Raw genomic sequence first — 14,940 nt, forward strand, 5'->3', positions numbered from 1 at the left:
GTCTGCTCCGCTGTTATTACCCTGCCATTGAGAGTACACTTTCGCAGGTTGTGTTGCGAACAGCCGGTTTATTCATCTGGCTTCGTTGTCTCTGGTGTATCTCTTTAGGCAGCTGGCCAAGGCTTGTAGCCTTTGCTTGGCAGTTTCGAGTGCTTCAGGTATGGACATCTGGCTGTACCTCTTGTGCATCGGTCTTTTCATTGCACCTCTCTGGGCCTCTGTCATTTGGCTCACTTCCCTCCGAGCTGCCTTGATTTTTGCCTCCAACCTTCGTTTCCATGGTGGGTATTGTTTCTCATGGCTCCCATGGTTGCTCTTGCTCTTATAGCCAAGCACCTCTAGGATCACTGACGCTGAAGCGTATATCAGCTCATTGGTTTCTGTGATTGTTGTGGTAGGGATCACTCTCAATGCTGCATTCACATCTTCCATGAGACTTTCTGATGGTACTTCACTTAGCCGTTGTGGTGGGATTCGGGGTTGCCTGTTTTTTAATCTTGCCATGATCTTATCTTTCAGGTCAGTCGCTGCCTCGCTCAGCGTATTTGTGCTCATTGGGGCTTCGTACCCAATTTCCGGTTGGGGAGATGGTGAAACCTCCCCTCTGACCTGGCGTCCTGGCTCCCCCTTGCCGTAGCATTTGTGTTGTATCTTGTCAATCTCAAGTTGTGATAGCAGTTGCCGTTTGTGGATGTTGGAACACTGAGCTACTAGTTGCTTCGCCGTCAGTCTTGAATGTGGGTTTCTCCGTTCCCATTCACCGCACATTCTTTGCATGTAACCCCTCTGACTAGGGTTACTTGAGTAGTAGCATTCCAACAGAGCCTTCTTCTCGCATCTCAGCCATTTCTTTCTTGTTCCAGTAGCCCACTTCTCGCCAGAGAAGTGGGCAGAGCTAGCTGTTTATTGCTAGCTGTTTATTGCCCGGGATTTGTTCTTGCCATTGAGCTGGCTTCTTAGGACTTGTCTTACTCGTTGGAGGTATTTGGCTGTTGCCGCATTCCTTGTTGCCTGTTCAAGGTTGCCGTTCGCCTGTGGTATTCCAAGGTACTTGTAATTGTCCTCAATGTCTGCTATTCTTCCTTCTGGGAGTGAGACCCCTTCTGTGTGGATTACCTTGCCTCTCTTTGTCACCATCCTCCCACATTTCTCGAGTCCGAATGACATCCCGATGTCCGAGCTGTAGATCCTGGTGGTGTGGATCAGCAAGTCGATGTCTCGCTCACTCTTGGCGTACAGCTTGATGTCATCCATGTAGAGGAGGTGACTTATGGTGGCCCCGTTCCGGAGTCGGTATCCATAGCCAGTCTTGTTTATTATTGTATATATGTATATGTATACACACACACACACACTCTATTCTCACCCTATATATATATATATACATACATACATACATATATATATATATATACATACATACATACATACATACATACATACATACATACATACATACATACATACATACAGACATACATACATACATATATATACATATATATATATATATATATATATATATATATATAATATATATATATATATATATATATATAGATATATATATATATATATATATATATATATATATATATATATATATATATATATATATATATATATATATATATATATACATACGGCGAAGCAACTAGTAGCTCAGTGTTCCAACATCCACAAACGGCAACTGCTATCACGACTTGAGATTGACGAGATACAACACAAATGCTACGGCAAGGGGGAGCCAGGACGCCAGGTCAGAGGGGAGGTTTCACCATCCCCCCAACCGGAAATTGGGTACGAAGCCCCAATAAGCACAGATACGCTGAGCGAGGCAGCGACTGACCTGAAAGATAAGATCATGGCGAGATTGAACAGGCAACCCCGAACCCCACTACAACGGCTAAGTGAAGTACCATCAGAAAGTCTCATGGAAGATGTGAATGCAGCATTGAGAGCGATCCCTACCACAACAATCACAGAAACCAATGAGCTGATATACGCTTCAGCATCAGTGATCCTAGAGATGCTTGGCTATAAGAGCAACCATGGGAGCCATGAGAAACAATACCCACCATGGAAACGAAGATTGGAGGCAAAAATCAAGGCAGCTCGGAGGGAAGTGAGCCAAATGACAGAGGCCCAGAGAGGTGCAATGAAAAGACCGATGCCCAAGAGGTACAGCCAGATGACCATACCTGAAGCACTCGAAACTGCCAAGCAAAGGCTACAAGCCTTGGCCAGCCGCCTAAAGAGATACACCAGAGATAACGAAGCCAGACGAATAAACCGGCTGTTCGCAACACAACCTGCGGAAGTGTACTCTCAATGGCAGGGTAATAACAACAGAGCAGACCCACCAAGGCTGGAAACTGAACAGTACTGGAAAGGCATATGGGAAAGGGAGGCATCACACAACAGTGATGCACAGTGGCTGGTGGATCTGAGGGAAGACCACAGCAACCTCCCTGAACAGAACCCAGTGACTATCACAGTGGCAGACATCCAACATAGAGTCTCAGGTATGATAAACTGGACAGCACCTGGCCCTGACATGATCCACGCCTACTGGCTAAAGAAGCTCACTGCAATCCATGAGCGCCTGGCAGCACAAATGAACCAGCTGCTAAGGGATGGGACTCACCCTGAATGGCTGACCGAAGGGCGAACGATCCTGATAATGAAGGATCCCTCAAAGGGTACAGTCCCATCCAACTACCGGCCAATAACCTGTCTCTCCACAACATGGAAGCTCATGTCAGGCATCATCGCAGCTAAGATAAGTGGGCACATGAGTCAATACATGAGCGAAGCACAGAAGGGCATTGGTAAGGATACCAGAGGAGCCAAACACCAACTCCTGGTAGACAGAACAGTCGCCCAAGACTGCAGAATGCGACACACCAACCTGTGCACAGCCTGGATCGACTACAAGAAAGCCTATGACTCAATGCCACACACATGGATCACTGAATGCTTGGAGCTGTACAACATCAACAGAACTCTAAGGGCCTTCATTGCAAACTCGATGAGGTTGTGGAGAACCACCCTTGAAGCCAATGGGAAGCCACTTGCCCAAGTATCCATCAAATGTGGCATATACCAAGGAGATGCACTGTCCCCATTGCTGTTCTGCATAGGTCTGAACCCCCTCAGCCAAATAATAAACAAGACTGGCTATGGATACCGACTCCGGAACGGGGCCACCATAAGTCACCTCCTCTACATGGATGACATCAAGCTGTACGCCAAGAGTGAGCGAGACATCGACTCGCTGATCCACACCACCAGGATCTACAGCTCGGACATTGGGATGTTATTCGGACTCGAGAAATGTGGGAGGATGGTGACAAAGAGAGGCAAGGTAATCCACACAGAAGGGGTCTCACTCCCAGAAGGAACAATAGCAGACATTGAGGACAATTACAAGTACCTTGGAATACCACAGGCAAACGGCAACCTTGAACAGGCAACAAGGAATGCGGCAACAGCCAAATACCTCCAACGAGTAAGGCAAGTCCTAAGAAGCCAGCTCAATGGCAAGAACAAATCCCGGGCAATAAACAGCTACGCTCTGCCAGTGATCAGATACCCTGCGGGAATAATAAGGTGGCCAAAGGAAGAGATACAGACCACAGATGTTAAGACACGAAAGCTCCTCACCATGTATGGAGGGTTCCACCCCAAATCCAGCACCCTGAGACTGTACGCTAGCCGCAAGGAAGGAGGCAGAGGACTAGTGAGCGTGAGAGCCACTATCCAGGATGAAACATCCAAGACCCATAAGTACATCAAGGATAAGGCCCCGACAGATGACGTGCTGAGTGAATGTCTCAGGCAGTGGAGAACAGAGGATGAGATGCTGGAAGAGGGACCATCATGGGAGGACAAGCCCTTGCACGGGATGTACCACCGGAACATAACTGAAGTGGCTGATCTCAACAAATCCTACCAATGGCTTGAAAGGGCTGGGCTGAAGGACAGCACAGAGGCACTCATCCTGGCTGCACAGGAGCAGGCCCTGAGCACCAGAGCCATAGAGGCCTAGATCTACCACACCAGACAAGACCCAAGGTGTAGACTGTGCAAAGAGGCCCCAGAGACGGTCCAGCACATAACTGCAGGGTGTAAGATGCTGGCAGGCAAAGCATACATGGAACGCCATAACCAAGTGGCTGGCATAGTATACAGGAACATCTGCACAGAGTATGGACTGGAAACCCCAAGGTCAAAGTGGGAAACACCTCCCAAGGTGGTAGAGAACGAGCGAGCCAAGATCCTGTGGGACTTCCAGATCCAGACTGACAGAATGGTAATGGCGAACCAACCAGACATTGTGGTGGTGGATAAAGAGCAGAGGAAAGCCGTAGTGGTGGATGTGGCAATACCAAGCGATGGCAACATCAGGAAAAAGGAACATGAGAAACTAGAGAAATACCAAGGGCTCAGAGAAGAACTGGAGAAGGCTTGGAAGGTGAAGGCCACAGTGGTGCCTGTGGTGATCGGAGCACTAGGGGCTGTGACCCCCAAACTGGAGGAGTGGCTACGACAGATCCCTGGAAAAACATCCGAAATCTCAGTCCAGAAAAGTGCAGTCCTAGGAACAGCAAGGATACTGCGCAGAACCCTCAAGCTCCCTGGCCTCTGGTAGAGGACCCGAGCTTGGAAAGTGGATGAGACCACCCGCGGAGGGTGAGAATAGAGTGTGTGTGTGTGTGTGTATATATGTATATATATATGTATATGTATATATATATGTATATGACACTTCAATATTTATATTTATATTTACACACACACACTCACTCATATATACTAACTTTTATTCTTGTCCAATAGGGGGCAGCAGAAACCCCGGAATCTCGCGCTGTTGCCTCTTTTTGCTCCTGAGGAAGAGTTGCGGAAGCGATGAAGGATTTGTGACGGCTCAGCAGCTAACAAAGATAACTACCCGCATAAATAACGCGTTGGTCCCATTCACAGCGCAGGTTGACACCCGCAGCGAAGGTAACGCCGCTGGTGTATCACGCAGTCTGGTTCCGTGAGGGTGTTAGCTGTTAGCTGTTAGCTAGGTGAACACACGGCTGCAGCTGTTAGCCGGTTAGCCACACAGCTAGACTAATAAGGAATCGGGAGGTTTTCGCAGAGGGAAGTCAGCTGACGGGCTTTAGCACTGCTGCTAATACAGATGCCTGCTTTTATCCTGCTTGACTGTCACGGTGGTTAACGCTGCCCGGGCAGGCTTAGCCATTAGCTGCTTCTTAGCCTAGCCAGTTGTTTCCTTTTGTTTGTTTGAGCATTAAAGCTTTCGTGTGGAGGTTGTTCACCGGAGGCAGCTCAGACGGTCACACAGGGCGTGGATCGCGGTTAAACCAGCCGTGTTTGTCTCCTCACAGCATCAAGATGACAGCCGCACCTTACAACTACTCCTACATCTTTAAATACATCATCATCGGTGAGTGAAGTCAGGTCACTGAAGCAAAGATACGGTTCTGTGATTCACTACTGAATGCTGGATATTAGAGCCCTACTCCGTACCTTTCACTCCTCAACGTGGAATTTGCAGGTTGGCATCAGAGCTCATCGATTTTATCAGATGTGAAATGGTTTTAAACCAGTTTTGCCTGTGTTACTCACATCGATCTCCTGATTCACTAACATACATTTAATTAAGTGCTTCTTTGTTTGAGACGAACAGATAAAATACTAGTATGACGTCACACCGACAGAGAAAAGACCTGACATAATGAATGTCTATTTGTAAAAACCATAGTAATGTGTCCACTGTTACTTCCAACCAAAGCCACGAACCGAAATTTGCAGGTTCATTGGTTCATTTCAACATTTTTGTGCGGGTGTAAAATTTGGCAAAACCTGTCACCGTCCAAATACTTTGAGACATACCTTCTGTCTGACTGATTTAAACAGGATGCTGTGTCCTGATTCACTTTGATTCGAGTCTGTGGCGGTGATCTGTGGTGATCATTAATCGTTTGTCTCCAGGTGATATGGGAGTCGGGAAATCTTGTCTACTTCATCAGTTCACAGAGAAAAAATGTGAGTATTTTTTGGTTTCCCCCTCGTGGTAGAAAACCACAGCCGCTGCTCCTCTGATACCAACTGCGTGTTACAGAACCCTAAAAGAAAGCTTGTGGAGAGGCTGATGTGCTCCGTCTGAGTCCCAGTGTTTGTCCTTTCTGTGTTGTCAGTGATAATATTGACATCTGTGCTCATGTATATATTGTGCCTGTGTGTACAGTCATGGCAGACTGTCCTCACACCATCGGGGTGGAGTTTGGAACCAGGATCATGGAGGTCCATGGTCAGAAGGTGAAGCTGCAGATCTGGGACACAGCCGGTCAGGAGCGGTTCAGGGCCGTCACTAGGTCCTACTACAGAGGGGCCGCCGGGGCCCTCATGGTCTACGACATCACCAGGTACTGATAGAGAAACCTTTGAGGGTCTAGATCCAAATCCAGTGGGCTGAAGTCAGCAAATACAGTCATACTTATAATAATTACCTAAAACGTTTTTACAGTTGTCTCTATGGATCAACACATATAAGCACTCAGGCCGTGTTTTTGTGTCTGTGTGCAGGAGAAGTACTTACAACCACTTGAGCAGCTGGTTGACAGATGCCAGAAACCTGACCAACCCCAACACCGTGAGTAACGAGTACACGTGAAGACTGACAAGACAAATGGACAGATGAGAGATGCAGCAGATTCAAATGTGTTTCAGGTGATTATTCTGATAGGAAACAAGGCCGACCTGGAGGCGCAGAGAGACGTGACGTATGAAGAGGCCAAGCAGTTCGCTGAGGAAAACGGTAAGCAAAAAGTTGCAAATGGAGCCTTACTAAGCGCCAGGTGCCAGGCTGACAGGTTGTGTCTCTGCTTCCTGGTGTTGATTAGGTTTGCTGTTTCTAGAGGCCAGCGCCAAGACGTGAGTACACACCCGTCATCACACACATGCTGCAGTGTGTGTCCTGGTATTCAAACCACTGGCGTTTAAGAAATGAAAATGTAGCTTATTGTATTTGACCTGATGGGTAAAACGCTGCACAAACTACATCCTGTAGCTGATTTACTGCAGCACTGTGCTTCTATTAGGTTTCTGTGTCAGTATTTTACTGTGACCGCTAAAACAACATTTAGATGTTTGCAACTTGTCTGCAATTAAAGGGACTGCTCTGTTTGTGTGTGTGATTTTGCTTCCACCCAATTTCTCCTCCAGAGGGGAGAACGTGGAGGAGGCCTTCTTGGAGGCAGCCAAAAGAATCTATCAGAACATCCAGGATGGCAGTCTGGACCTTAATGCTGCAGAGTCAGGAGTCCAACACAAACCATCGGCGCCCCAGGGTGGCCGCCTCAACGCCGACAACCAGCCGGCCAAAGAAGGCTGCAGCTGCTAACCTCAGACAGAAACCACAAACCCAGCAGACGCAGGATGGTCGGCCATCGAAGCGCACATCAGTCAGTATTTGTCTGGAAGACATTTAGCACAAAAGAGGCCCAGTCTGAGCTGTTGTCAAATTCATCCCTTACCCACGCAACCACCTCCCAGATGTTTGATCAGCCAAAGCAGATTGAAATCTGTGATGCACCACAACATCTGTATGGTCCAATTCGAGACACCCTTCAGCTGTCACAGCCCATAAAATATGGACCAACCTGATCCTACGGTCCAGCCTGTGGTCAAATCATGGCCAGTGTGTTGGAAATAACATCTCTGAAATACACCCACTTGCAACTCTGGCCTATCGTAGGCCAGAGACATTTTACCTGTAGCTCAAGTTAGGACCCTTCACCTTCAGCCTAAACCCCTCAAATCTACTGGGATCATAACCTGCTCAGTTAAGGAACCTCATCCAGCTCTAACAGTTTCTGCGATAAAATCCATCTTTAAAAACCCTCCTTTTTTAAATCTGATCAGTGGCCTGGAAATATAAACACAAGCTAGTTTTTCTCTCCTGAAAGGTGTGCCCGTCTTATTCGTTTCCTGGTAAATCAGTCTCAGCTTCACTAAAAAGCAATACTAGAAGCCTTTGTTTCCTTCAGACTACTGCAGATGTTTGTGACCAAATCAGCAGAGCTAAGCTTTAATCCCGGCTGGGAGGACGACCTGTGCAACAGAAGAAAGTAGACACATGTAGGATGTCGGGACAGTGTGGAGCTCTAGATGGTGCCATGGGCCCAAACTGGGACAAGCCAACACACATTCAAGATTTCAAAACAAATGAGATCCCAAGTATTTGACAGGAAGCGTATCCAGGCCCAAACTGACGTGAGTGTAGGTCAGAACCTGAAACCCAGAACCCAGATGCAGCAGTTCCTTGCTGGTGTTGAATCCCACCTGAGCCACCATGAACGCCACGTTTTGTCATCGCTGTCCCCGTGTCCTGTAACGGCCACTCACCTCCTTCCAGGTCATTTATTTCTGCCTGTGCTTCATTTGTTTGGTCCTCGTCTCTGGTTAACTAACTGAGGCGTTGGGTGTATTAGCTCCTTACCATCTTTGTTGAATATTCTTTAGCTGTATGAAAGTGTTTGTGAGTCGATACTAATTCCAAGAGTGAAGGAAGATTTGTAGAGAACTCAGTTTCCTCCAGTCACCAGTTAAATGAAAGCAGCTGTTTGTTCTGTAGCTCCAACCTAAGGATGTTTTTATTTGATTACATTGCTGATTACACTCACACTAAATGAATGTGCTCCAGCTGATGTCCAGCATCTGTCCCGGGACGCGTCTCAGGTCCATGAGACCACGTCTGAATATTTTTAAATAAACTTAATTGGTTTTGAAGAATCGTCAGTTCTGTCGTTTCTTTTTTAGTTTAAAATACAGAAGTCAAAGGTAATTCAAATAATTGGAGTTTAAAACTTGTGATTTCAGAGAAGCTTTTTTAACAACTGTGTGGTTTCCCTCCCTCGCTCTGATTGGTGGAATGTTGCTTTTAATTGTGACACTGTGAAACATCAGACTTTTAATTGAGCTGCTAAAGTTTTCATCACCATTTGTGTAAAATTGTTTAACCCTTTGGGCCTGAGCCTGAAGGTCCTGATCTTCAAGGCCTCACTCAACCACATTAACATCTGAACTAGTGTAGATGCTTCATTCTCCTCATTTCTGGAACACTGGCGTCTGATTCTGTGACTGTTTCAGTCCATTGAAGCTGCAGCTGATTAGGATTTCATTGCTTTATAAATAAAGTATATAAACATATGCGACTGAGTGATGCTGCTGTGAATCTACTCACTGGCCACATTACTGGGAGGAGCTCTGACGATCATCCCACATCCTATTCATTCATATTAAACATCAGAGCCAGCTCTAGTATCGCTGTGACCTTATCATCTACCAGCTTCAACCAATGTCCTGAACCAGATGGTGCTGCTGTTCCTAATAATGAGACCAATGAGTGCATGTTTGACTTTTCCACTGTTTCTGTATCCAAATGACAGATTGGAATAGGCTTGAATATCAGTTGTTTTTTGGCATTAAATGTATTGGAAGCTAGAATCCAAAGATTGGAAGAGTATGCGGTCAGAACATTTCAATTTTATTCTCGGATCCAAATTGTGCCTTAATCCTGGGATTGTGTTATTTTCCAGCAGAATAAGCAGGTACTAAACATTAAAGCAGATTCACTGATTTAGGTCAATTGTGTTTAGAAATAAACCATTTGTCTCTTCAGGAGAAGAGTGTATCAGATACTGGATGGATGAAAAAAGACTGGTAGAAAGATGGACCAACAGAACCAAACAGAAGACTGAAACAATATATTCCGTCCTCAGGGTGTCCCGCTGTCACAGTTCTGATCGACAGACGAGTTCCTACGTGGTTCTGTTCTTAGGGCCGGGTTCTGTCTCCTGCTCATATTCAATCTCCACGTACGCTCGTTTCTTCCTCGCTGCCGAGCCTTTTGCTGGAGCTTTGCCTTTGGACCTGGACAACTTCGTCATCTGCACCTCCATCTCCTCTTCTTCACTAGCCTCCTCTTCCTCCTCGTCGCTGCTCGTCTTAAGTCTGTTCATGTCCTGAGAGAAGAAACAAACCGTTTATTGCTTAAACTCTCCACAGCGAATCTGCTGCTGCTTATTCTCATCAGCCAAGTCAGAGTTTTACGATGAGCTGCGATTTACCTCGAAGTCGCTCAGGTCGCTCTCCTCCACCTCATCATCTGCAACAAACTCTCTGCTGCCAACATCCTATGCACCCACACACAGACACACACACACTTTAATATTCATTGCTTAACTAAGTATTTCCATAACCTTCTGATCTGCTTGACTGAATAAAAAGCTCTTCCTCACTTCTTCTTCTTCTTCTTCCTCCTCCTCCTCTTCCGACTCACTTTCTTCATTCTGCTGCTCCAGAGCTTTGTCAAAGGCGTGGACGGGAAAGTTATAAATGTCTCCATACTGAAAACACAAGCAACAAAAGTTCTGTTCAGTGTTGTTTCAGTTTGTGATAATTAAGGGGTAGGGTGAATGGGCGCCGCACCGTTCCCTGTTTCAGTCTCTCCAGCAGCTCTTTCTCTATAGCGTTGTCCAGCTGAGCAGCCATCAGAGCTTTCTCCTACAGAAGGAAAATTTGGGTTCAACTGTGGAATTAAATCCTGGCAAATGTTTAAAAAAAAAGTCCACAGGTGAACTAACTCACCTCCTTCCTTTTTTCTCTCTGCTCCACCTTCCTACTAAGAGGCACCAACTTCCTCCTGAAACCACACAACGAATGTGTCTCAAACTCACCACTGGGAACTCATTGCATCAGTTTAAACTGATCTTAATTAATTCATTAACTTCAGCCACCCAGGTATGTTAAATGCACATTTTTGTCTCCACACTCCACCCCCTGTACTCACTGTCTCTTGAGGACGAGTTTGCGCATGCGAATAAGGTACTGGGTGATTTTGGTGAATCTCTGTTTACACTTGTGTCTGAGGAACCGAGGCCAGTATATCAAGTTCTCATCAATCTGGTCCAGAGCTTTCTCATAGTTTTTACTAAGCTTCACCTGCAAAAAAACACACAGACACCAACTGTTCAGCAAACACAAAAATTATCTACTAAACATAAACATGTTCTTTATTTTATTTGAATAAAATCTGTCTGTTTAAAGCTTTAAACATATTGTTAAACAGGCTCACTCAGGTTTAAATGAAGAAGAAAGAAAAACTGGTTTCTTTCTCACCTTCTCCCACATCTTAGCAGGAAACGCTGCTCTCTCAATCACCTTCATATAGAGGAAACACTGACCTGAAGAGGGGACAGCACTATTACCATGCTGAGCCATCGTATGGGCTAGTACTTTATGTTCTACTGGTCTGAATGTCACATTTGCAGGTTGACAAATAGAAAGCGTCACCTTTCTCCTCTTTGATGGTGGCGTACTGGCTGTTGGCCAGAGGACAGGACGAACGGTTGCACATCCCTGTGATGTTGTATTCATTACGACAGAAGTTCTGAGTCTTCGTCCTGAAAAACGGGGTGGCAGAGACAGAATCACACCTCTGGCTCATTTTATCCTTAACCTGATCAGACAACATAAATAACACTTACTTCACTTTAAAGGAGCAGAATTGCTTGTTTCCAACGATGTCCCAGATCACCTGCAGGAAGGAGATGGGAGCTTGGTGTCGTTTACTGTCGTAAGTTTAGTTACTAAACAGTCAGAAAACGTAAAAGACTTAATGAACCAATAAAAAATCCAATATGTCTGAGTAACAGCGGTTCAGAAACGTGGGTGAGATGCGTAATATATGAACTTATCCGAGACATCAAACAACACCTTTATGTATGTAACTACACTGCCACGTACAGTTTGTTGTTAAGAAATCGAGCTTAGCGAAAAACGAGCCACAGCTAGCGTGTTTCAGATAATCTAACGTTAGCTTCACGTTAAAATGAACAGACTTACGTCGTCGTGCTGCATTTTCCTTCGTAGAGCTGCTTAGAACGTCACCGATGAACTCTTTATTTTATACACTGATGTAAAGCTTTGTTTGAATTCTCTACCCTCGAAGCCACATGGACGCTGAAAGAGCAGCCATCACTGTTTGGGAAATCTTCTTCTTCGTTGGTTTTCTTCTTCTTCTTTTGGGGTTTTTATGGCAGCTTGCGTTCTACAGCGCATTACCGCCACCTACTGTATCTACACATCATCTCTCTTTCCTAACATCACAAACAAAGCAACAAAAAACGCCTACTTTCAGTAATCTAAAATTCTATAATTCTTTTGTCCTGCCCTGTCTCCTCCAAAAACCTAAAAAACGCTCTCTATCCCATATCACCTGCTTTCAAATTCAACATTATATTCAATTCCAACTTCGTTTTATTTACTCTTAAGCACTCTATCATCCCTTTCCTTTGAATCCTATTGTGAAAAGGGAACTTCCTCCCTTTTCACAATAGGATTCAAATAGTTAAAACCTGACTCTGAATTGACTTACACTGAGTTTGAAAACCTGGAGTTTTCGGTTTCAGGGTGTGCTCCAGAAAGCAGATTATGTGACATACCCCGATAAGTTTGAGGGTGTAGACGACCACAGGCATCCTGAAGGCGAGGTTCCAGTGTCTGCGTGGCCTCAGGGTCAGTCCATTAAGGGCATGTGTCATTATAGTGGCTTGTGTTGTCTTTCACAACATTGCCACAATACGAGGAGAGAGACATCCTCCTTGTCCTGATGAAGATGAGGATGAGGATCCAGCAGTGAACCAAGTAGACCACAGAGATGGAAGACTCTTAAGACTCATGATTTTTCAGAATCACTTTTATTAAAAAAGGTTTCTGCACCAAAGCACTCATCATTTCTTCATGTCCTGAAAAATAAAATGGAATAATATTTACATTGCTTCACACAATGTCCCAGACTGTGTGCTTTCTGGAGAGTCCAATAATATAATCAATCCATCAGTGACTGCAAGACAATGCAACCCATAAGATCAATGTGAAATAAAGTCAGAGTACTACAACATTGTAGAAGCCTTTGCAGTTAAATAAAATAAGCCTGCATTCTACTGTTAAGCAGATTCAGAAATCCTAGTGACAGAGATAGTAGTTGAATTAAATAAATAAATAAAACAACGATATAAGTTAGTACTACTGTGGTGAACGTAAGTTACTCATGTCGTGGGAGGTGGTGTGTGATGAAGTGCCCCAGGAATGCCCTCAACCACTGGTCGCCCTTTATTCAGGGACAGAACCAGGTCCTCAGATGGGGTGAGGGGAGGTGGTGGTGGCCCCCACCTGTCTGACGAGCCTCTGCCTCCTTTCTATTAGCTGCATTAGAGAAAGAATGTGTTTAACATGTTTAATACATAGATCCTGTATATGTGTAACCTAATCTTACCTTTTTGCAGGATTTTGTGCCTCATCTTTAATTGGGACAGAGTTCCTCTTGCTCCAGAAGGATTACACCTTATTAAACAAGAATATTACTATTATCTAATATTATTCGAATCTCATGGAATTAATAGTACAAAACGATGTGGAAGTTATGTTCAATTGTCCATTACTATAAAAGAGGAGAGGGTAACATTGTTAGGGAAATTGTCCATTCCCTTTTGTAAATCTTAAATAAAAGAAACACAATGAGTTGAGACCTTCTTCAGGATTTTACTTGCAAGGAGTGAGCAGTTTACAGCAAAGGCCACTTCCTCTCACTGAAGAGAAGACAAGGATTCAGCTCATAATGTGTATTGCATTCTGGAAGGTGCATAGTCACACGGTAAGTGGGAAATATTTTCTACACAAAGCAACCATTGTGCACATCAGATAAGGATTTCTTGCAGAGCAGAAGGGAGGAAACTTGAAAGCCATAGCACAGCTAACGAGGCTTCAGCAGATCAGCAAAATAAATTCGAACAATGTTTCAATAATTAAATGCGGTATTTTATCCAACAAACATAACGGTATTTAAATAAACCTACGCATTTTACTTTACTTTTACTTTATTTTTGTGCTATTAAGACCTGTGCCCAAACCTCATTCTTGCGCATCAGATCATCCTTCCTCCTCTTCCTACTACATCCTATTAGTGTTTCCACTTTCCTTTGTATGTTGTAGCAGGTTCTTCCTTTACTCCCTCTATCCCATTCTTCCTGACAGTTCATGTTTGCTCTTTCTTTAACTATACTCTTTATTTCTCCTTTACTATACTTTATTTAAATATGATATGATATCTGTAATGTGAAACCTGTCTATCTTATAGATCTATCATCTTATAGATCATCTGCGGACCGCTTGCCACGTTTATAAAGCTCTGACATATTAAAACAACAGTTCAAACTGCACACAAGCCGCTCGGCAGTCACGTGACGTATCGACACCTCTCGCTCTCCTTGGTCACGTGATTCGGAACGCGCTCGAGATTCTGCTTTACAGACATCTGTAATGTATTTATGACAAGTTCAAAATGTAATTAAAGACTAAAACTACATTTAGACAAGTCGCAATTCCAATATGATATCTTTATTAGTCAAACATCAGTGCCGTGCAAACGGCTCTTCTTCAAAGCTGGAGAGGTGGTGAGAATGTGATTAAAGTCATGTTCTGTGGAAAAATAAAATAAAATAAAGGTCTTCGATTTAACTAATTGACAAACATGTCTCCTCAATGTAGTAATAAAGTAAAGTTGCAGAAGAACAAATACAGCTCTAATAACATCGGACATCAAACATGTTTGCCACATCAAGGCTACTTATACATTATTATCCAGAGAGAAACACAATTACACACCTTTGATTAATTAAGTTTTATTTGACAAAAAAACATGGACTGTGATCCTGAACAACCACGTATCAGAGAGGGTTTGATGGTCAGTCTGCTCAAGCAGTTCTCACGCACAACCAGCAGATGTCGCTGTTCTGACTGTGTCGTGATGGTGTCGAGCAATGTGTCGATTTCAGTACTACTGTGTCATAGTTGCTCAGTGAT

The 14,940-nt window shown here is 44.4% G+C and overlaps 2 protein-coding genes and 1 long non-coding RNA gene across 6 annotated transcripts; 1 reads left to right on the plus strand and 2 right to left on the minus strand.

Annotated features, from left to right (window-relative positions):
* The first annotated feature begins 4,865 nt into the window (after positions 1-4,865).
* On the plus strand, positions 4,866-8,808 carry LOC114861675 (ras-related protein Rab-14-like). Of its 2 annotated transcripts, XM_029161163.3 has the most exons (8): positions 4,866-5,010; positions 5,400-5,458; positions 6,007-6,060; positions 6,263-6,440; positions 6,601-6,667; positions 6,745-6,832; positions 6,918-6,948; positions 7,240-8,808. In XM_029161163.3, the coding sequence occupies exons 2-8, from the start codon at positions 5,407-5,409 to the stop codon at positions 7,415-7,417; spliced, it is 648 nt and encodes a 215-aa protein (XP_029016996.1). In that variant the 5' UTR covers positions 4,866-5,010; positions 5,400-5,406; the 3' UTR covers positions 7,418-8,808. The 2 variants fall into 2 exon arrangements, with proteins under 2 accessions (XP_029016996.1, XP_029016997.1); XM_029161164.2 differs by lacking the exon at positions 4,866-5,010 and having other exon boundaries at positions 5,429-5,569.
* Positions 8,809-9,541: 733 nt separating this feature from the next.
* mak16 (MAK16 homolog (S. cerevisiae)) lies at positions 9,542-12,091 on the minus strand. Of its 2 annotated transcripts, none has more exons than XM_029161161.3 (10): positions 11,923-12,091; positions 11,565-11,614; positions 11,371-11,480; positions 11,197-11,261; positions 10,868-11,019; positions 10,666-10,720; positions 10,507-10,581; positions 10,317-10,424; positions 10,146-10,211; positions 9,542-10,040 (listed from the first exon to the last, which is right to left on the minus strand). In XM_029161161.3, the coding sequence occupies exons 1-10, from the start codon at positions 11,935-11,937 to the stop codon at positions 9,837-9,839; spliced, it is 900 nt and encodes a 299-aa protein (XP_029016994.1). In that variant the 5' UTR covers positions 11,938-12,091; the 3' UTR covers positions 9,542-9,836. The 2 variants fall into 2 exon arrangements, with proteins under 2 accessions (XP_029016994.1, XP_055367250.1); XM_055511275.1 differs by having other exon boundaries at positions 11,565-11,666; positions 11,923-12,075.
* Positions 12,092-12,745: 654 nt separating this feature from the next.
* On the minus strand, positions 12,746-13,598 carry LOC129604530 (uncharacterized). Of its 2 annotated transcripts, XR_008695480.1 has the most exons (3): positions 13,355-13,590; positions 13,128-13,284; positions 12,746-12,824 (listed from the first exon to the last, which is right to left on the minus strand). It is a non-coding gene; the product is annotated as an uncharacterized LOC129604530 (long non-coding RNA). The 2 variants fall into 2 exon arrangements; XR_008695479.1 differs by lacking the exon at positions 12,746-12,824 and having other exon boundaries at positions 13,006-13,284; positions 13,355-13,598.
* Between the last annotated feature and the right edge of the window lie 1,342 nt (positions 13,599-14,940).

This window comes from Betta splendens, chromosome 9 (assembly GCF_900634795.4).
Source record: "Betta splendens chromosome 9, fBetSpl5.4, whole genome shotgun sequence".
Classification (NCBI taxonomy): Eukaryota; Metazoa; Chordata; class Actinopteri; order Anabantiformes; family Osphronemidae; genus Betta; species Betta splendens.